Source organism: Oncorhynchus keta, chromosome 10 (genome assembly GCF_023373465.1).
Source record: "Oncorhynchus keta strain PuntledgeMale-10-30-2019 chromosome 10, Oket_V2, whole genome shotgun sequence".
Taxonomy (NCBI): domain Eukaryota; kingdom Metazoa; phylum Chordata; class Actinopteri; order Salmoniformes; family Salmonidae; genus Oncorhynchus; species Oncorhynchus keta.
This window is the reverse complement of record NC_068430.1, coordinates 67,426,376-67,447,089: the sequence shown is the minus strand read 5'-3', so window position 1 is coordinate 67,447,089 and position 20,714 is coordinate 67,426,376. Positions and strand designations below refer to the sequence as shown.

Here is a 20,714-nt window from a genome sequence, read left to right as displayed (position 1 = left end):
TTTTAACGTTAGCTAGGTAAACATTTGGCTATGGACTGGCACACACTGGCAGTAGTTTCAAGTTAATGTCACATGCACAGTGAAATGCCTTTCTTGCCAACTCAAATGGGATTATGGAGAGTGAATTATGTTGTTTCTTCATCATCTTGCTCGGTAGTTATCTAGCTGTGTCCATCTGGCTAGTATCAACAAGGGCTTTCTACAACATAGCAACAACATTATCTAGCTAGCTCGCTAACCAACATTGGACTCTAGACCATAAACTAAGCAACAGACATTGACATGCATTGCCAAAAAACACTACTGCCATCTCCAGGTTTGGAGTATTTTAACAAGGCTGAGTGGTTGACGACTTCAAGGTCTTTGCTGTGTGAACACAAAAGAGATTAAACAAAATGTCGGTAGTCAGAGGTGTTAAGTGTATCTAAGAGTATAGTAAGGAGCAGTTTGCTGTAGGTCTGTTCTGGTCAGCTCTGGTTGCAGCTAACAACAGCCTCTTCCTGTTCTGTGCTAGAGCCTAAACGTGGCTATTAATACCAGATCAATCACCAGGGAGATCACACGGCTGTGGCTGCTGAGTCACACAGTGGAAATTATGTGGAGCTGGTGCTGGTTATGTTGCGCCTACCTAGTCACTGATCTTGGGCTTTAAGTTTTCCACTCCTAATGGTTATGGATTGGGTTTGTGGTGGGTAAACTAATCGTAGATCTGTGGTTATAACCAATTACCGGACTAAATGACTGGACACTGGATGGAGATCACAAATCAATGGCTGCGGAGTCACAGAGTAGAAATATGTAGCTGCCCGAGTCTGATCCAGATACAGGAGAGTATGAGTAGGTTGTTACTAGAAGCTGATCTGGGGTCTGTTTTGTGTTTTCCTGTCATAAAGGTCAAGTAAAATATTTGGAAGTGTAAACTGATCCTAGATCTGTGGCTAGGGTTGATCAACCAACCACCATTGGAAACTCGTCCAAAATGTAAGTGGTGGTAGATATCTACTGGGACAGCGGGGTATTAATCATTCTCCACATGATTGGAACTGACATCTGACAATAGACATGTGTCTCAACAATGCATTCACTGCTGTTAATACAACCCACAACAAGCAAACCAGATCTAGTCTATGGGGGTGCTTGCACAGACCTGGATTGAGCCTACCAGGGGAAAATGTCATGTTCATGCTTAATTCCTTTAAAGCCAAGTTCCCATAAGGGATTGAAAACCTTTTAGACGTTATGCTCTTTATATAGCAGTTGATGATATAGCCTATGTTGAGTATCCCCATTCACAATCATGACAAGGGGGATGTTGTTCTCTTGAATGAAGACAATCACCAGTGCGAACTGGCCTTCAGTGCAACATCACACTGACTGTCTGACAGTGCCCTTGGAGCAACATTTAAATTCTCACAGATGATTATAGAAGCACATTAAACTGCAAGTGGTCTGCTTTGATGGTGATTGATCCAATCTTAAATAATTCTCTCTTTAAAAGACGGAGGAGCCTTGTTTTAAAATTCATCTACAGGCACGGAGCAGAGAATTCCAAAGCATTTGATCATCTCGATCGAACACCTAATATCTGAGGACAAAGCACACCACTAAATCATGTTAGATTACATGAATCAGATTGGTTACAATAAATAATTTCATTCTTAGCTCATCAAAACAACTGTCTTTGTGAATGATACTAGGGAAAGTCCTTTTAAATGGCAAGTGAATGTGTGGGCCTTGTTCTTCTACTTTAGAAATGGATCCTTCCTTCCTTCCTTCCTTGAGGTAAAGACAGATTTATTTGAAATTGGATAGGTCTAGACCCGGTTTCCCTGATCACAATGGAATTTAGGCTTATAAGTGTTTTAACGATGCGTCGTTCCTACAACGGCCGAAGATGTAACATGCATTTCACAAAACAACACACAGAGAGAGCAGTCTAAGTGCGTCGTTGGCGCATGTATCGTTCCTGATCGGATCGAAAGAAAGGGAGCCCTGCTCTCGGATCAGCTTTCTCCATTAAAATCTACCTTAAATGTAATGTTATTTCACAATATTGACAACGGATCAGCTCCTAGAGAGATATTACCAATTACGGCTGCAATATTGAGGCTGCTTATTCTAATACTTACCCAAATAGGCAAAAAAAATGAAATCACAGATTTGTCACATCATTGCGCACGTTAGTCTAATAATCATAATAAAAACATCCCCAGTTTAAACTAGGGATATGTGCATTGGATGCGTCTCAATCCACCACATCCGCCGATGTTGCACTTATGCATCTGCGGTGAAAAGTGGCAGAGCAAGAGCCGTGTGTCAGGCCATGGGGACACCCCGAAAATCCCGTCTGTAGCGTCTGAACGGTTTGACCTCCAAACTACTATGAACCCTCTGTGGAAAGATGACTCTCACGAACACAATGGGTGTTCTTCGTTTTGCTCTACGACCCCCACAAGCATATTGGGACTCGTCTGAAGTCGGTAGAGCCGATCAGCTAACTTCGGTCTGTACCGTCCGAACAGAACACTCACGACACATTTAACTGTTTTATGAGTGGTCTGAGGCAGGCGTTAAGATCACGAGCGTTTTCAAGTGCAACGTTAATAACAAGAGTTTTGGTGACCAGCTCAGAGATTTAACAATGCTCCTACGAAGGTTCTAACGATGAACTTAACCTTAAGATGGTTTAGGGAAACCGGGCCCAGAGCAAGGTTCGCTCCCTCTTGTTTTCACAAATTCAGATCTGTAATTACTTTCAAGAAAAGGTAGGAAGGAAGGATGCATTTTTTGAGTATTTGAACGGGGCCTGTGAACTGAATGAACTCACTATATAAACCCAGAGCTGCATGGAAAGAATTCAGCACAAAGGAGGTGAATGTAATATTTAACCAACACTGCCACCAGGTGGGCAACTAATGCTACCATTTTCTCTTCTGAACTACTACTACAACAAAAACTGTGGGAATGAAGCGTCAGTGTAGAAGGGTTGTTGTTAAAAAGCATGGTTTATTCCCGTTAAAGAGATCCTGGAATTTAAAAGCTGAATTTCATTCTCACTGGGTGCACACTGTTTGAAGTAACGTTGTTTCCACACCATTTCAATGAAATTATATTGAACCAATATGGAATAGACATCTGTGCCCAGTGGGTTGTGTCTTAGAGTTGCTGTAGTCATGGTGACCTGACCTCTTACTCTCCATGGGCTCAGAATCAGTCCAATCAGGTGAATCCATTTGAGAATAAATCCAAACATATCAGTGTAATAAACCTGATAGCCCCATCTTATTCTTGCACTGGGCCTTCTCTATTTTAACACATTTGATTTTAAAGGGAGTGTGACAGTTGAACACATGGGCCTATATCAGTTATTTGCTTTTAAAACAAAAGTATTAAAAAAAGATAAAAACTATTATTTCTCTTTTAGTTAAGAGTTAGACTACACACCTATTGAAATTATTCACAAAAATCATGAAGTGTTAACACGTGACCCAACTGTCAACTAGGCTACAAATTCATCATCCTAATTCATTAATAACCAACCAAGGAACAAGCAGAACTGAAACACCTGAGAAACCAACTAAAATCATTCCTAAGAGCTCACAATTAAAAAGAGTAAACTAAACACACCGGACCTCAAACCTCTGCGTCAACAAACTGCTCCTCCACGCTGCGGATGATGTGGCGGACCCATTTGATGGGGGCTTGGTGGTGGGTGGCAGGGCTGTAGTCGGTTGCTGTCTGGGGGTGGGGAGGGCAGGGGGCATGGTTCAGGGTCAACCCCTGTAGGGCCACTCTATCCACATCCTCTGGGCCTGAAGAGAGGAACAGAAGGTTCATGGCAATTCTGGCTCGTGTTCAGTTGGGCAAACTGTAGCAAAACATATTGAAACATACAACAGAAATCTGTGTTCTCATTGGAGGTATTCCCTCTCAGTTTCAGTCAGCTCAAAACATTCTCTCCCTACTGAACACAGTCCTGGGTCATGTTCAAGAGGAGCAACGCTCTGAATGTTGCAGATAAATGTTTTGTAATAGAGCGGACATTATTCCCTATTCAGCATGGCAGAGAAGTACAGTTGAAGTCGGAAGTTTACATACACCTTAGCCAAATACACAATTCCTGACATTTAATTCTAGTAAAAATTCCCTGTCTTAGGTCAGTTAGGATCACCACTTTATTTTAAGAATGTGAAATGTCAGAATAATAGTAGAGATAATTATTTATTTCAGCTTTTATTTCTTTCATCACATTCCCAGTGGGTCAGAAGTTTACATACACTCAATTAGTATTTGGTAGCATTGCCTTTAATTGTTTAACTTGCGTCAAACGTTTTGGGTAGCCTTCCACAAGCTTCCCACAATAAGTCGGATGAATTTTGGCCAATTCTTCCTGACAGAGTCAGGTTTGTAGGCCTCCTTGCTCGCACATGTTTTTTCAGTTCTGCCCACAAATTTTATATAAGATTGAGGTCAGGGCTTTGATGGCCCCTTCAATACCTTGACTTTGTTGTCCTTAGGCCATTTTACCACAAATTTGGAAGTATGCTTGGGGTCATTGTCCATTTGGAAGATGCATTTGCAACCAAGTTTTAACTGCCTGACTGATTTCTTGAGATGTTGCTCCAATATATCCACAAATATTCCTACCTCATGATGCCATCTATTTTGTGAAGTGCACCAGTCCCTCCTGTAGCAAAGCACCCCTACAACATGATGCTGCCACCCCTGTGCTTCACGGTTGGGATGGTGTTCTTCAGCTTGCAAGCCTCCCCCTTTTTCCTCCAAACATAACGATGGTCATTATGGCAAAACAGTTATATTTTTGTTTCATCAGACCAGAGGACATTTCTCCAAAAAGTACGATCTTTGTCCCCATGTGCAATTGCAAACCATAGTTTGGCTTTTTTTAATGGTGGTTTTGGAGCAGTGGCTTCTTCCTTGCTGAGCGGCCTTTCAGGTTATGTCGATATAGGACTTGTTTTACTGTGGATATAGATCATTTTGTACCCGTTTCCAGCATCTTCACAAGGTCCTTTGCTGTTGGTCTGGGATTGATTTGAACGTACTTTGGTGCGAAAACTGCATCTCTAGGAGACAGAATGCATCTCCTTCCTGAGCGGTATGATGGCTGCGTGGTCGCATGGTGTTTATACTTGCGTACTATTGTTTGTACAGATGAACGTGGTACATTCAGGCGTTTGGAAATTGCTCCCAAGGATGAACCAGACTTGTGGAGGTCTACACATTTCTTTTGATTTTCTCATGATGTCAAGCAAAGAGGAACCGAGTTTGAAGGTAGGCCTTGAAATACATCTACAGGTACACCTCCAATTGACTCAAATGATGTCAGAAGCTTCTAATTCCATGACATTATTTTCTGGAATTTTCCAAGCTGTTTAAGCACAGTCAACTTGGTGTATGTAAACTTCTGACCCACTGGAATTATGATACAGTGAATTATAAGTGAAATAATCTGTCTGTAAACAATTATTGGAAAAATTAATTGTGTCATGCACAAAGTAGATGTCCGAACCAACATACCAAAACTATAGTTTAACAAGAAATTTGTGGAGTGGTTGAAAAACAAGTTTTAATGACCCCAACCTAAGTGTATGTAAACTTCCGACTTCAACTGTATGTCTGTTCTATAATATTTATATCTAATGTTTCGTTATGAGCAGCGCATTGAAAATCTTCAGTAGGGCACGATATAGCAAAATGGAAAACCAAAAAAATGTTCTTACTGAAGAAGTCCTCCAGCACCTCTGTTTCAGCTAAATGTGTTCTCCCGTTTGGTACAACTGAACGCCACCCTCCATGAAAAAGTCCTTAGTTCGAGAAATTGTATAGAAACAACTAAAATTGCACTGTTAGTGCTGCCAAAACTTTGTGTCAACATATCTATACAAACCAAGAGAACAAGACTAGACTTGATATGATATTAGGTCTGAAATAAATAATGGTTCCTTCCTTGTACTACCGATTGTCTGGCAATATGGATACATTGTTATTGACCTGGGAGTAATGGCAGTAAGTTACATACATTAATAGAGTCCAATATTTGAATCTAACTTGTCCTAGACCAGTGGTCACCAACCTTTTCAGAGCCGAGATCACTTTCAGTCAAAATGCAGGCCGAGATCTACCGTTCAGATCATTAAACATGACATAAAAAACACAAACAAATGCTACATTAGCCTAATGAAATATGTGCAATAGGCTATAGCCTGATACATTATCACAGCATATTGGCTATGCTTGAATTGCCCTGCAAATGGCATTACAATATTGTTCTTCTCAGACAATTATATTATATTTCAAAACTTGAGGTTTATGATCACACTAGTAATATTAGATAATTTGTCATATTACTTGTTATGCACAGCTGAGTCAGCATAAATTGAAATAATTAGCCTTTTTTTATTTTACTGGACTGATAGTGCCTGCATATTAACTCGAATCTCACTTCAATATTTCTGCCTCATCCACCAATTCATGTTGTTAGAGAACGTTTAAATATTACTCGATATTAAAAAGACAAGCCACTAATAATAGCAAAGCTTATCGATACACTTTGTAGTACGAGGAAAGAGCTGCAGCAACATCATAGGCACGTCTAGTACCGGGCAGCGGTATGTGACAGAAAGCCGATCACCAGGCAGAGCTAGAGATTAAATTTTAATGTGCACTTTTAAATACAATGCAGGTAATGTTTTAAATCACGCACACATACGTTTGCTATTGCCCTTTTGAATACAAAAAAATCTGTTTTGTATGTTACATTTGTTTGTCCAAAACAAATTACCTATGTAAATAGGTTTGCTGTTGCACTTTTGAATACAAATATTAAAAGTTGTTTTAATTGTAATGTCTAGTGATGCGTTCTCCTTTCTTTTTGAAGTTAGGTGCACCAGTGCGACAAATAAAGGATGTGACATCTGCTTTTGGACATTTACAAGGCAGCACCGCATTTTAAATCCTCCTCCCCATTTACTGGATTGGTTGTGCAGAAGAGAACCTTCCCAGACAGAAGCATTTTTTTTTCATCAGAAAGAAACGATGCTCAGGCTTTTCTGTGGACTCATGGAAGCTGCACGGTGATCAGAGTTATCTGACTGGCCAGCTGTAGGCCTATATGTGCACTTGATTGGGCTCGTTGGGTACGCGGAGTTTGTACCTTCAGACACATGAAACATTTCAAAATGGGAACACGTGGACTTCCCGGCACGCACGGCACCTTAATCAAGAGCAACTACCACAAACAGCGTGAAACAAATAAATAATAAAAAACAGGAACGCAAGGCGACCGATTAGGAATTTCTTGGAGATCGACCAGTAGATCGGGATCGACCGGTTTGGCCATGGAAGGAATGCATATGCAAAAAATACCTCATCCCTCAAATAACGGTGGTTGATCTTCGATTGTTACAGGACTATTTTGCTTTCACTGGTCCTGGGGATCTTGTACCAAGTATCATGACATTTCAGCCAAAAACCTGGTTGCCTCTGCCAGAAGGCTGAAACTTGCCCGCACGTGGATCTTCCAGCTAGACCATAACCTCAAGCACACATCAAAATCCACAAAGAAATGGTACATTGACCCCAAAAAGCATCATTTTGCAATGGCTATTTCAGTCTCCGGACTTGAACCTCATTGAAAACCTGTGGTGTGAATCGAAGAGGGAAGTGCAGCGCAGACAAAGGATTTCAAATATCTGGAAAGATTCTGTATAGAGGAATGGTCTAAGTTCCCTCCCAACGTGTTCTCCAATCTCATAAAAGATTTTAGAAAAATGTTTAGTTTCCTTATTCTCAAAGGGGAGGGTGATGGAGTATTGAAAACAGCAGCTCCAATCATTTTGACCCCATCTTTTTTTCTCCCTTCTCTGAGCAATTGTATTAGTATAAAATAACAATTTTCATACAATATAGCTCAGTATTTGTATTTTAAACTGTATTTGTGCCTCATTTTTAATCAAGAGATCCAATAATTCCAGACCCCACTGTATCTCTCCCCCTCCTTACCATATGGAGCAAATCCATATGTCTCTACGATTCCCATCTCCTCCTCCCAGTTTTCTTCCTCATATGGTGGCAGAGGTGAGGCTGGCGGCAACGGCTGTGGGTTTTTTTTGGACTTCTTCCTCCATTTCCACCTATACCTGGAAAAATAGGCCTGCCTGTACCTACGCTCTGGAGCAGGGTCCAGTATACCATTGCCTGAATACATCAGCTTCCTCTCTGTAACAGGGTCTGTGGCGCCAGGGCAGGAATATATCAGCTTTCTCTCTGGAATGGTTTTGGCACTGATGCACAAGCCCGGGGGGTTACTCACTGTCTGGAGCATGGTCCACTGTTACAGGTCTCCCTCAAGACTTTACTGTAGTCCTACAGAGAAAAACATGAACACAGAAATGTTGTCATGTTAGCTAATAAGCCGTGCTTGACATGGGCAGGAGATCGCCAGAGCGAAGTGGCTGCACGTCAAATTTTATACGCTTGAATTCCTGAGCTCCTGTTAGTATGGTAGAGCCCCTGCACCAAAATATAAACAGTACCGGCACCTATTTCGGGTCCAAGTCAAGCGCGGCTAATAACGTCTGACACTTTTGCAAAATAAATGTTTCTTCACAGCATCATTCTACAAAATCCGTGCCGTTAGATAGAGAAAGCTTGCACTATCGATATCACCTTGCTGCCACAAATTTAGTCGAGGCAAGTCCTCCTTCACAAATAATTAAACTGACAACATGGAATACAACAATAGGCTAGCTACATTTAACAACTAAATTCTGCATGAACATTTTTTTTTAAACTTTCTAAATGAAGTCTTCCAGTTGCTAATAGATTGACTGTTCGATAGTTCGCTAACGTCGTTTGCTGGCTAGAAAACTCACTTTATTCCAGCATCAATTAGCATATAATTTCCCCCCGTTCGTGTAAACTCAACAGCCCAATTTAACTACATAAACGTGGGTTTCAGAATGGGCAATTATAAAAAGACAATCAAGGTAAGGTAAATTGCTAGCTAATTATCCATTTCATCGTACACGTACCTCCTCCCTCCGGTGGGCTTCGAATGCGGTGTATGACGTCAAGCGCACGGCGGAGTCTCCTCTGTTCTGACATCCACGTGGGTTACTGCTTGGTTTATTATTTTGTACTGTTTCGGGTTTTTGTTTTCAATCCAACCCTATGTATTCTCTGTAGGACAATGTATTGAATCATGCAAATAATACAAGTTTTAGTCCCCCACTCCACCATCATAATATTAAATCAATTGACAGTGTGAATCAGGGGTTTAATGTATGTGTTGAAGTACACTGAACCATATCATTTCCATCTCTTTGAGAATTCTCTGGGACCCACACGTCATTTCTCAGGACTGTGAGATTTAGGTCAGCATAGATAGAGGCTCCTCATGAGGCATACTGCAGCTGGAGAGTTATGGCTATACAGGAAATCCCACATTTGATCAATTGTAGCAAACCTGTTTTACTGCATTTCTGAATCAATGGCAAACATTATTATTCCTAAAACAGGACAGAGTATTCCTTTCATCATACTGTAAGAAGTTGACATTTTCATTTAAGAAATTAGCATTCATCAGGTTGTAATCATGCCAGGGCAAATCTCTTTATTTACAGCTTAAAGTTGTTTGTACATCACAATTGCAGATAAGACCTCATATCATAAGTAGTAGCCTACTTACAGCCACATGCAGTACAGTCCTTCAATGTATGCGTAACAGTGGTACGTGGTAGAGAAATAGGACGACAGAAACTAGGTAACAGAAAATAACAAGATATCACAAGCTCAGGCCATTCTTATTGCCACAATGCCACCCACTGTGCTCTTTAAAACCCAACCTCTCAATATCTTGAAGAACAGGAGACTACATCTTTCATTGTGTTAGGAAGCATCTAGGAGCCAACGAATGGGAAACGTTTGAGTTTATTTAAAAACGTTGCAAGTGAAACTTTGTGACAGTGCTCAACAGGTGATTGGCTGTTGCACTGTCTGAAATGGGATGCCAATGATCAACAACTCCTCAAACGACAGGAGGGCTTCTACATGAGGACGAAGTCAAAGCTCAATTTGAAGACATTTCTCAATTTATCTCAATTTCATTTAAATATGCGTGAAGTTAATCTTTCAAGGTTGTAGAAGTAAACCTTGTAGTGCCAGGTTGGTATGGTATAGAGAAAAGTACTATTGCTCACCAGTGTATTTAGTGTATAGGAAGACAGGGGGAAACCTTATCAACATACTTTGAAAGGACACAGAAACCAAAGCAACCTGAAAAGCAATGGACACTGCATTCATAGATAGTTTTTTCTGTTTCTGTGTCAACCTAGATATTCCCCCAACGCTCATCTGTTTTTAAATAAAAAACATTGTGCTGTGCCTCCCAAGTGGTGCAGCGGTCTAAGGCACTGCATCGTAGTGCTTGAGGCATCACTACAGACCCGGGTTCCATCCCAGACTGTGTCGCAGCCAGACGTGACTGGGTGACCCATGAGGTGGCACATAATCGGCCAAGCTTTGTCTGGGTTAGGGGAGGGTATGGCCAGCCGTGTTGTCCTTGTCACATCGCGCTCTAGCTACTCCTGTGGCGGGCCGGGGGCATACACACTGACTTTGGTTGCCAGTTGTACAGTGTTTCCTGCAACACATTGATGCGGCTGGCTTCCGGGTTAAGCAAGCAGTGTGTCAAGAAGCAGTGCGGCTTGGCAGGGTCATGTTTCGGAGGACTGGCTCTCGATCTTCGCCTCTCCCGAGTCCGTTCGGGAGTTACAGCAATGAGACAAGACTGTAACTACCAATTGGGGAGAAAAAGGGGTAAAAAGTACAAAAATAAATAAATTAAAATAAACCTGTGCTGTAACAGTTTTATAAACTAGAGTTGATTACCTGGCCATTTCCTGATAGAACTGTATAAAATAGTAAAAGTGTGGTGAGTGGCACAATACAAATCCTGTACAACATTTACAAGTCATGAACATCGTTCAGACACAGATTTTAAAGCAACAGTAAAAATATTCATTATTACGTTGTCTAAACAACATAGCTATATACTGTTTTAAAGGCACGAATACCAGAAAATGTGAGAACATGCAAAAATAAGAAAAAACGACATATTTATGTGCAAGGAAGCAAAATGTACGTTTAGAGCTATTTAATTTACAACAGATTATCCCCTTTGCCTATCAACGCCCTCTCGAATACAGTAGTACAGCAAAGGCCTACTGTATGACATTTGAAAACTGTCAACAAAATGTAGATTTGTACACAAAAACCCATTAGGTTTTAACAGAGAGAATGTTAGCTACGTGAGACATTCATGATATTTACAGTATACTAGCCAAAGGGCAAACACTACCCATATACTCTGTATAGACTCCAGTATGATTGCTATTCCAGTCTTATTAGTACCAAACTCTAGTCTACAGTAAGTGAACTTCTGATGAATATACTGCAGTATACTACAGGATCTTATATAGAGATGATAGGGATGATTCAATGAGCCAGACTGACATGGCTTAACACCCAGAGGAAATTCATAAAACACATTGAGATGTGGAACAACATAGAGATAAATACTGTATCTATCTCTATGCAGAATGCATTAAGCATTCTGTACATTCACATCCATTGGGTTACATTCATGTGCTTGTACATTGTTATGCTGTTGACTTGACAGCCCTGTGTGCTGGCAGGGTTTGTCTCTAGTTCAGTGTGGATATAGGGAGAGTGGAGTGGCAGTGTCTGACACAGAAATATAAAGCATATAGGCTAATACCCACATTAAAAAAACACTATATTATACTAAAGTACTTACTATAGAATTCTATAGTAAACTGTACTACACTATACTACACACTGTAGTATCCCTTGATCATGTGAACAGTAGTACTATATAATGTTATAGTATACTGTAGGTGCTATAGTAAATATTGTAGTGTTAGCCATAAAAAAGCACTGTCGTAAATACTACAGTATCTTACTTGCATATAACCTGCCCATTCCCCTCCCCCATGTCGCAATTTGTGCCACCCGAAAGTGAGAAACCTACATGTCAAGAATAGACCATATAGTGTGTTCTCTACAGGTTATAGAAAAGAGCAGAAGCACTGAACAATCTGCTTAGACCCCAGTCCTACCTACAGGTTATGGAAAATGTGCTCTTTTGGTATTTCTCCAGTAGCTTTCCTGAAGGAGAAAGCCTCCATTTCTATGTCAAAGATAATAAAACAAAAACACTGTAGTAAATACTACAGTAATGTCTGCAAAAACACTACAGTAAATACTACAAACCGCAAAAACAATACATTATTACTATAGTATACACTACAGTTTTCTATTATTACAGTATTTATACTTTAGTTAACTGTAAATACTACAGTATAATACAGTATACTACAGTAAATACTACAATAAATGCTACAGTATTCACTGCAGTGTTTTTGCGGCCTCCGTAAGTCAGAAATAAAGTCTGCAAAAACACCACAGTGAATACTATTGTATTTATTCCATAGTATACTATAGTTTTTTTGTGTGGGTAGCTATAGCAGCTTAATGCAATGGGACATCCTTCATAGCAGATATCCCGGGTCTAACCAACTTATTTAGACAGACTTACTACAGAATGTCTGAGTAGAAAATAATGAATGGGAACCCATGATTAAGAGGAATTGGCATCTTGAAATTCTTAACCAGCCAATTAACAACTCACTGTGTGAGTTAAGAATTTACAATATGGATTTATCATACAGTATTACTCTACACAGATCATACTGTACCGTCATCTCAGAGTTCCCTAGGAAGGCATCCTTCTCTTCTCTTCCCCTGTACTGTACTGACCGATACACTTCACCTGTTCCTTCTTGACTTCACAAAGCCATTCCATCCTCCTGAAAGCATTCCATCACACCAAGTTCTGCTGCCTCTCATTATCACTTCACATGACTGATATCTTCTTCAGTCAATGCCAACACCTTTTGACATGGAGATGCTTGTACAACACTTTCTCGCTCCTTCTCTCCCTCCTTTCATCTCTTTCTGTCACTCTTCATACTCACAGAAACACGTGCTGCTTTGCTTTCTTCATCAACGTGCCTCTACCCACATACCGGTCTTCAGCGACCAAACACAGATCCACTTTAAGGAAACAGTGGGGATAGGGTTGTCTGGAAGCTAAAGATCTCTGTGTGGCTATCTGCCAGCCTCTCTCTGTTCCTTTATTCCCCAATGGCTACAACACACGCTGTTGCAGGTGAATAGGTTTTTGTTCACATTGTTTCTACATACACCACTAGAGTACATATATCCAGTGTTCAACAACCAGTAATGCCCTACATATTCAAAGCACCTGCCCAGTAGAATTATTTTCCCCAGTAATAATTCATCTCGATTGTGTTTTAGACTAAAGATGAGGCTGTGAAGAAACAATAGAGAACATAGAAGAAAGTGCATGAAGGAGTATGAGGGAGACACCAACATCTGTTGATGAGTCCCAGAATAGAACAGAAGTACGACGGTGAAGTACCAAAACTCCCTTTAGTAGTCAACACAGAAAATCCACGAGAGCTCCAGTCGCTGAGAGAAAACAGGGCCGTATTCATTAGGCCAGACCGTAGCAAAACGTTTCGCAACAGAACACAAAAACAAATGTTTCTAATTGAGCAAGCCCCGGTAGTACCTCCCAGTTTCAGTCTGTTTTCTTCTGTTTTGTGCCTAATGAATACACCCAAGTTCACAGTTCCACTCCTGGGGCAGCAGGGGGCAATGATGTCTAGCGGTCCCAGGCCCCAGCGTGGCTAGTCTTCCTTTCCCTTTCAAATTCCCCATTCCCGGTGGGGGTTCTAGTAGTGGGTTTCTAGTAGGGGGGTTCTAGTTGGTCTTGATCTCCAATATGGAGGGGTTGTGGTCCAGGATAGACAAAATGATCTTGTCCATGTACTGCCGCAGGCGGAAGTTGATCTCCTCTTGTTCCTTGAGGGCCTCCATCAACTGTGGAGAAATATCAAAGCAATGTGATGTTACCATTAGATATGGAGGTGCCATTATCGGGTTATACCAGCTAACCCTGATGTCATGCAAAATGAAACTCTTCAGGTCTTAGGAAAGGTTACTCACATACATGCCTACTGTCTAAATTCCATTCGTACTATGACCTTAATCATTAGGGTTATTCTTGCAGGATTACTCCGAAATGATCAAATCATCAAATGATTAGCATTATGAATGAAAAACTCACGTCGTCACGTGAGGCGTTGTCTATCTCAGCAGCCAGCGACTGGGCCTTGGTCTGGGTGGCAAACAGGTTCTTAGCCTCATACAGACTCAGACTGAGGATCTGACCATTCAGGTCGTCGTTCTGTTCTCTCAGTTTCAGGTTCTCCTGTTGGGTGGAGGGGGAGTGAAGGAGAGGGGGAGGGACATAGAGGGGGGGTGGGAGTTTGGGAGAGAGAAGAGGGAGGGGGAAGTAGAGGTAGAGTGAGATAGCGAGAGAGAGAGAGAGAGAGAAAGAGAGAAAGAGAGAAAGAGATGAGTATCATAGCTTGATTTGACAGACTAAAGCGATGGGTTTAGAGGGAGTCCACAGCTTGATGAGATTCATCTCAATTCTCCAAGCGCCCCACTTCATCCACACTGTGTCAGTAGGCAAGGCCTGTTAGATTAGACTACTGAAGCCTCACACAAATACACCCACGACAAACCATCTCTCGATTTCAACAGCAGCTGACACAGCACACTACATCTACGGTAACACCTACAGGACAGGACACGGGTTATTATGTTTATCACGGTGTTATGGCACAAACTGTGCCCTGTGTCGACAGGGGGTGAAGCTCTATAGGCGCTGTATGCTGATGATTATGCTGTGGTTAATGGGAGGGGTCAAAGGTTAAAGCTCACAAGAAACAACAGTGGGTTTGTTTACCGTCTGACCGTGACGGAGGCGTGCCCCAGCGGATACTACGAGGTGGCGGAGGTCAGAGGTCAGAGGAAAATCCTGCGAGACAAACCGCTGGACACACAGAGGAGGAGCAAAGAGGAGCACAGGGAGACATGAGAGGGAAGAGACTCATTCATCCCTGTTTGGAATACTATCACATCAGCTAGCTGATCTGCATTCTCTTTTGAACCCTTTCTCAAATATGAAACAGTGTCATTAATAAAATAACCGATTTGAAAAAGTAACCTATGACTGTTTTAAATAAGGAGTTTTCAGATAAGCACCATTTGATCTAAAAGTGTTGAGAAAAGACAAAAAGGGTATCGCATATCTGCCTGACACCAATTTGAGATGTTTCTCTTCCAGCCTTGTAGTTTAAACTTTGAATCAAAGCCTGTGACTGCAGAAAATGGTTTACTTGTCTGTGTGTCTGTGTATTCTGGGTACCAGACTTTTTAGCTAACATTCCACTCCTGTCATTTGCCAAATGTAACAGCTGAGCAGAGACGGCAACCAGGCAAGTGTGAGAGAGAAAAAAAAGAGAGAGAGATAGAGAGCAAGACAGATCCAGATGAAAGCTGCAGGCAAGGCGAGGCACTGTGATTATTCTCCTAGCGTTACTGTCTGTTTGACAGAGTGTACTGACCGAAGGCAAGAAAGAAGCCTACAGTAGAATATCAAATCTTTACACATGAAACCGCAACACTGCATGTCTCAGCATTAGAGCCTCTGTCTTGTCTGAGAGGACATCTTTGAAACACTTTCATCTTGATATCTTATCTCATGGTTATACTCGGTCCGATGCTCTTAACAAGGATGGGGAACATTAACAATATCATTTCACTGCCCTTGACCGACAGATATCACTGGTATTCACCACCTAGAAATGGCACACTATCTAAGAAGTCGAAAAGGACAAACCTATAGTAGATAAGACGCACTGTAGGTAGATATGACTAGTGTATGCCACTCTCTATGTTGAGAGTGTACTCCCAGCATTAGACTATCACACGAAACACTGTTAGCTCGCACAAAAGCATATAGTGGTGGCATATACAAACACATACAGTATACTTAGAGGTGGAACGTGTGTACAAGATTGTTTTTGAGCCCCACCTGTTTGAGTCTCTTGCCCAATTAAATCCTAGCAAATACCCCAAAAGAGGAAGTAACAATGCATTCATACAGAGTTAGCATCGGCCACTAGCTCTCAAGCCCACCTGTTTGAGTCTCTTGACCTCGTGCTCCAGCTCCATCTCTCTGGTCTTGGCGTTGAACTCCGTCAGCCCAGAGGAGGAGCTGCGGCCGTGGCCAGGCTTCTCTGTCTCCAGTTTGAACAGCTGCAGGTGCTCCAGCTCCCGACGAAGGTCCTCAATCAGCTGCAGGAGGAGGGAGACAACCAGGGATGATATGCGGTAGCTGTCGTGGAGACTGTGTAGTTATAAAGAGTACCTGGGATAGCCATGTAGACCAGTCTGATGCAGTGGGCAGGCTGGTTTATGTGAAAATGTACTCTGTACAAGCATTCAGCTACTAGAGATTTCAGAAGAGTGGGAGAGGGAGAGTAAATGTGTGCATAAGTGTGTGTACGTGTGTGTGTGCGTGCGTGCGTGCGTGCGTGTGTGCGCGCGCGCGTCCCTGTGTGTGTCTCTCCTCCCACCTCCTGCATGGCCTCCCTCTCTTTCTGGAACTCGTGTCTGTTCTGCCTCAGCTTGTCCATCATCTTCCTGTAGAGGTCCAGCTCATCCTTCAGCCTCAGACTGGTGTCCTCCAGCTTGTCTGTCATACGCTGCTTCTCCTGACAACACACACGTATAGACACATTCCAATACGTGATGATGCACAGAGAATGAAGCACGGATCGTTTTTCAAACGTATGCCTGATTCACATTACAGACCAAAGCCAAGGCAATCTGTTCTGGGCTGGACTGGTTACGCATCCACTATAGTTGCTGGAGCCGTGCTGGGACGGCCAATGTGAATAGAAGAGCCCCAAGTCAGCACAGTGCAGTTTGGGGCGGCCCTATAAGCCAAGTACAACAGCTTAGGGAGAGGCAAAATAATACAACAAGCTGGGGAGGGTGGAGTCTCAATCTCAATCTCAAAACTGACCCCGATTACCCAATAACCTCGGCTCTGCCCCCAACCTTCCAAAGTAGCTCATCAAAATAAAAGTCACATGGTGTTCACACAATAAAGGTCCCACAGTATGAATAAGGCATTGGGTTGTTAGGATGTATGCGGTAAGCAAGAACACAGTCAGTTTAATAATGCACAGTTAATAGTCCTGTAAGAAGAAGCATTAGGACACATACCTTAAAATTAACTATAATTTAAAATTTTTAAAATGTAATTAAGAAAATTGGTTAAATAAAGGTGAAAAAAATAATAATAATCTTCTCCGCAATGAGTCTGGAGTCCCTCCCCGATGATTTTTTAGAATGGAACAACATTCTAGCCACTGTGATTGGTTCCAGAAACCAATGGGTTGGGCCAGAGACAGAATACACATCGGTAAAGCAGAGGTTTGAAAATCCGTCATTGGCTTTGATACAATCAAATCGCTGATGACTTTGTTTCGTACAACGTTTTTTTTTTTATGTCACCACAAATGACTTCAGCGATGGCAGTCTCAGACTGAAGTATGAGGTGAACGACAGAGCAGCGAAATAATTCAGTTTGAGTCGTCAGGCAACCTGAAGTGTATAGTATGGTAATTAGTTAGTGTGACTGTCTGTTCACACAACCACACAATTAATTGATCATGCAGACCAGTAATGCCAACTCCCTTGCATGTTTTCACCAGGCAGGCTAGAAATAGAAGTGTTGATATGAGCCCAGCTGTAGCCTTCACACCTCCAAACGTGTGTGTGTGTGTGTGTGTGACTGTGGCAATTGGTCACGTGCTGTTGATGGGAGGGTGTTTATGTTTTGTAACCAGTTATCGAGGTCTCTGTCTGTGTAGAGATCGTAGTACTGGAGTTGCATGAGTGAGAGCGTGTGTTTGTACTAAACGTAGCCTACTGTGTCTCTGAGGATGATATGTAAGCAAGCACGCACATACCTCGTCCAGTTTCTCTGTCTGAGACTTCAGTCTGCACATGTTCACCGATATATCCCCGTTCTCCTCCTCTAGCTGTTGGACTCTGTAGGGGAAGAAGAGGAAACACATTATGATAATTCATCCATGTTTAATATACTGTATGTCCGGGTTATTCAAAACAAGGCCACTAACAAAGAGAAATGGACATTAGCAGTACAGCAGACCTCAAGGTCTGGATTCAGTATCTAGCTCAAGGCCTAATCTATGGTATCTACCTAGCGCTATGGACTACACTCTTAGAAGAAAGGGTTCTTAGGATGTCCCCATAGGAGAACCCTTTTTGATTCCAGGTAGAACACTTTTGGGTTCAATGTAGAACCCTCTGTGGAAATGATTCTACATGGAACCCAAAGGGTTCTGCTATGGTGACAGCCAAAGAACCCTTTTAAGTTATAGATAGTACCTTTGTGTACACGCATACATGTAAATATGACTATCTACGATGCAGTGTATAAATGATTGAAGTAAGTGTGTTTGTGTGTGTGTGTTACCGGTTGTGTAGCAGCTCTAGCTCAGTGTTCTTGTCTCTCTCCATCTTGCTGTAGGCCTCACGGTGTCGTCTCTGCTCCTCCTCTGTGTTCTGCTCTGCCTGCGCCTCCTGGTCCTTTAACTGCTCCTCCAACTCGTGGACCCTGTGAGTGACACACACACGTATGCACACACACATACAGAAACATTAGCATAAATGAGATATGTAAAAAAAAAAATGCTCACACACACATATATATATATATTTAAGAATGAACGTGTGTGTGTGCATTCGTACATGTGTTTGTGTGTATGTGTTTGTGTGTATCTACGTGTGTGTGTGCGTGGGTGGGTGGGTGGATGTGCATGCATGTGTGTGTGTAAATCTCCTACCTGTGAACCAGCTGTGTGTTCTCCTGCTTCAACTTGGACTTGAGATCTCCGTTCATCAGCGTGTCATTCTCCAACTCTGCTACCTTCTTCTCTAGGTAACTCACCTGTGTGTGGGAGAGAGAGGGAGAGAGAGAGAAGGGGGGGTGAGAGAGGGAGAGAGAGTGAAAGAGAGAGAAGGTAAGAGATGTTGTTATATCATTCATTCATACAATGTCCTTACTTCAGCCAGCACAATCAGCAACAAGCTCTGCCAGAGCCATTCAGCTCGATTCACAGCAGAACACCTCTTGACAGTAGCAGCCAATGCAATCAATTTCACAATCAGTATCCCATCAATTTTCACCTTAATATTATGGAGTGCAGGTAGTGGAACGGTCACAGATAGAGACAGACACGATAAATGGCAGTCTCTTCCATAGAATTAAACAGAACACAACGTATCTCTGCGGTACCTTCTCAGTGATGTCGATGTCACAGGAGTCGATGCTGTCTCGGAACAGGTCCTCTGTGCTGCCGTTGCTGCTGCTGAAGTTACTGGTGTGGAGGAGCTGCCTGCAGACAGAGAGAGGAAGAGAGAGGAAGAGGCTGTTATACAAGACTTGAAGAAAAAAACAATCAAATCTCTCCCAACTGTGGTAGTCCTAGAGCTATCCTTTTTTAGTTTCATAATATAATAATAATAAATATATAATATATAATAATATATATAGTTTCACCTATAGGGCATCAATCTGAGCTTTACTGCTGAACCATAATGCCACTGTGTGTGTGTGTGCGTGTGCGTGTGTGTGTGTGTGTGTGTGTGTGTGTGTGTGTGTGTGTGTGTGTGTGTGTCCACTCCTGCAGAGAGAATGCTGCAGGATAGGATGTAAAAGGGACTATAAGCAAAAGGGCTGTGCCAGTGGGGGAGCTGATCACACACACAGTGGCATTCAAACTGCCACCACATCTAGCCCCACTCTAACTAATGGAATGGCTTCACACCAGCCTCCATTACAGAGACGATTCATCAATAAGAGGAGGAGGAGAAAGGGAGAGAAAGAGTAAGGGAGGAGAGGAGGAGAGGTAGAGAGTAGGGAAGGGAGAGAGTAGAAGAGAGGGAGAGAGGGAGAGAGTAGAAGAGAGGGCGAGAGTAGAGAGAGTAGGAGAGGGAGAGAGTAGAAGAGAGGGAGAGTAGAGGAGAGGTAGAGAGTAGAAGAGAGGGGAGAGTAGACGAGAGAAGAGAGTAGAGAGTAGAAGAGAGGGCGAGAGTAGAAGAGAGGGAGAGAGTAGAGAGAGGGCAAGAGTAGAAGAGAGGGCGAGAGTAGAAGAGAGGGAGAGAGGGCGAGAGTAGGAGAGGGCGAGAGTAGAAGAGAGGGCGAGAGTAGAAGAGAGGGCGAGAGTAGAAGAGAGTAGGAGAGGGAGAGTAGAGGAGAGGTAGAGAGTAGAAGAGGGAGAGAGTAGACGAGAGGAGAGAGTAGAGAGTAGAAGAGAGGGCGAGAGTAGAAGAGAGGGAGAGAGTAGAGAGAGGGCGAGAGTAGAAGAGAGGGCGAGAGTAGAGAGAGTAGGAGAGGGAGAGAGTAGAAGAGAGGGCGAGAGTAGAAGAGAGGGCGAGAGTAGAGAGAGTAGGAGAGAGGGAGAGTAGAGGAGAGGTAGAGAGAAGAAGAGAGGGAGAGAGAAGAAGAGAGGAGAGAGTAGAGAGTAGAAGAGAGGGCGAGAGTAGAAGAGAGGGAGAGAGTAGAGAGAGGGCAAGAGTAGAAGAGAGGGCGAGAGTAGAAGAGAGGGAGAGAGGGAGAGAGTAGAAGAGAG

General features: G+C 42.5%; 1 protein-coding gene and 1 long non-coding RNA gene across 9 annotated transcripts in view; both read right to left on the bottom strand.

Annotated features, from left to right (window-relative positions):
• The window catches only part of LOC118376075 (uncharacterized), a 28,246-nt gene extending 19,092 nt beyond the window's left edge, over positions 1 to 9,154 (bottom strand). For 2 of the 6 annotated variants that reach the window (XR_004823964.2, XR_004823959.2), the window contains exons 1-3: positions 8,898 to 8,999; positions 8,026 to 8,388; positions 3,633 to 3,812 (exon numbers count right to left, since the gene is read on the bottom strand). This is a non-coding gene — a long non-coding RNA (uncharacterized LOC118376075). Of the gene's footprint in view, positions 1 to 3,627; positions 3,813 to 8,025; positions 8,389 to 8,558; positions 8,861 to 8,897; positions 9,000 to 9,056 lie in introns of those variants that run through there. The other 4 variants (XR_004823961.2, XR_004823963.2, XR_004823962.2 and 1 more) reach the window with 4 other exon arrangements.
• A 452-nt stretch (positions 9,155 to 9,606) lies between these two features.
• LOC118376078 (rab11 family-interacting protein 4A-like) overlaps positions 9,607 to 20,714 on the bottom strand; it is an 83,291-nt gene continuing 72,183 nt past the window's right edge. For 2 of the 3 annotated variants that reach the window (XM_052527755.1, XM_052527753.1), the window contains exons 6-14: positions 19,379 to 19,478; positions 18,927 to 19,030; positions 18,557 to 18,697; positions 18,027 to 18,108; positions 16,623 to 16,760; positions 16,183 to 16,341; positions 14,948 to 15,034; positions 14,261 to 14,404; positions 9,607 to 14,013 (exon numbers count right to left, since the gene is read on the bottom strand). In XM_052527755.1, the coding sequence (XP_052383715.1) occupies positions 13,894 to 14,013; positions 14,261 to 14,404; positions 14,948 to 15,034; positions 16,183 to 16,341; positions 16,623 to 16,760; positions 18,027 to 18,108; positions 18,557 to 18,697; positions 18,927 to 19,030; positions 19,379 to 19,478 (1,075 nt within the window). In that variant the 3' untranslated portion in view covers positions 9,607 to 13,893. The remainder of the gene's footprint in view (positions 14,014 to 14,260; positions 14,405 to 14,947; positions 15,035 to 16,182; positions 16,342 to 16,622; positions 16,761 to 18,026; positions 18,109 to 18,556; positions 18,698 to 18,926; positions 19,031 to 19,378; positions 19,479 to 20,714) is intronic. The other variant, XM_052527754.1, reaches the window with a different exon arrangement.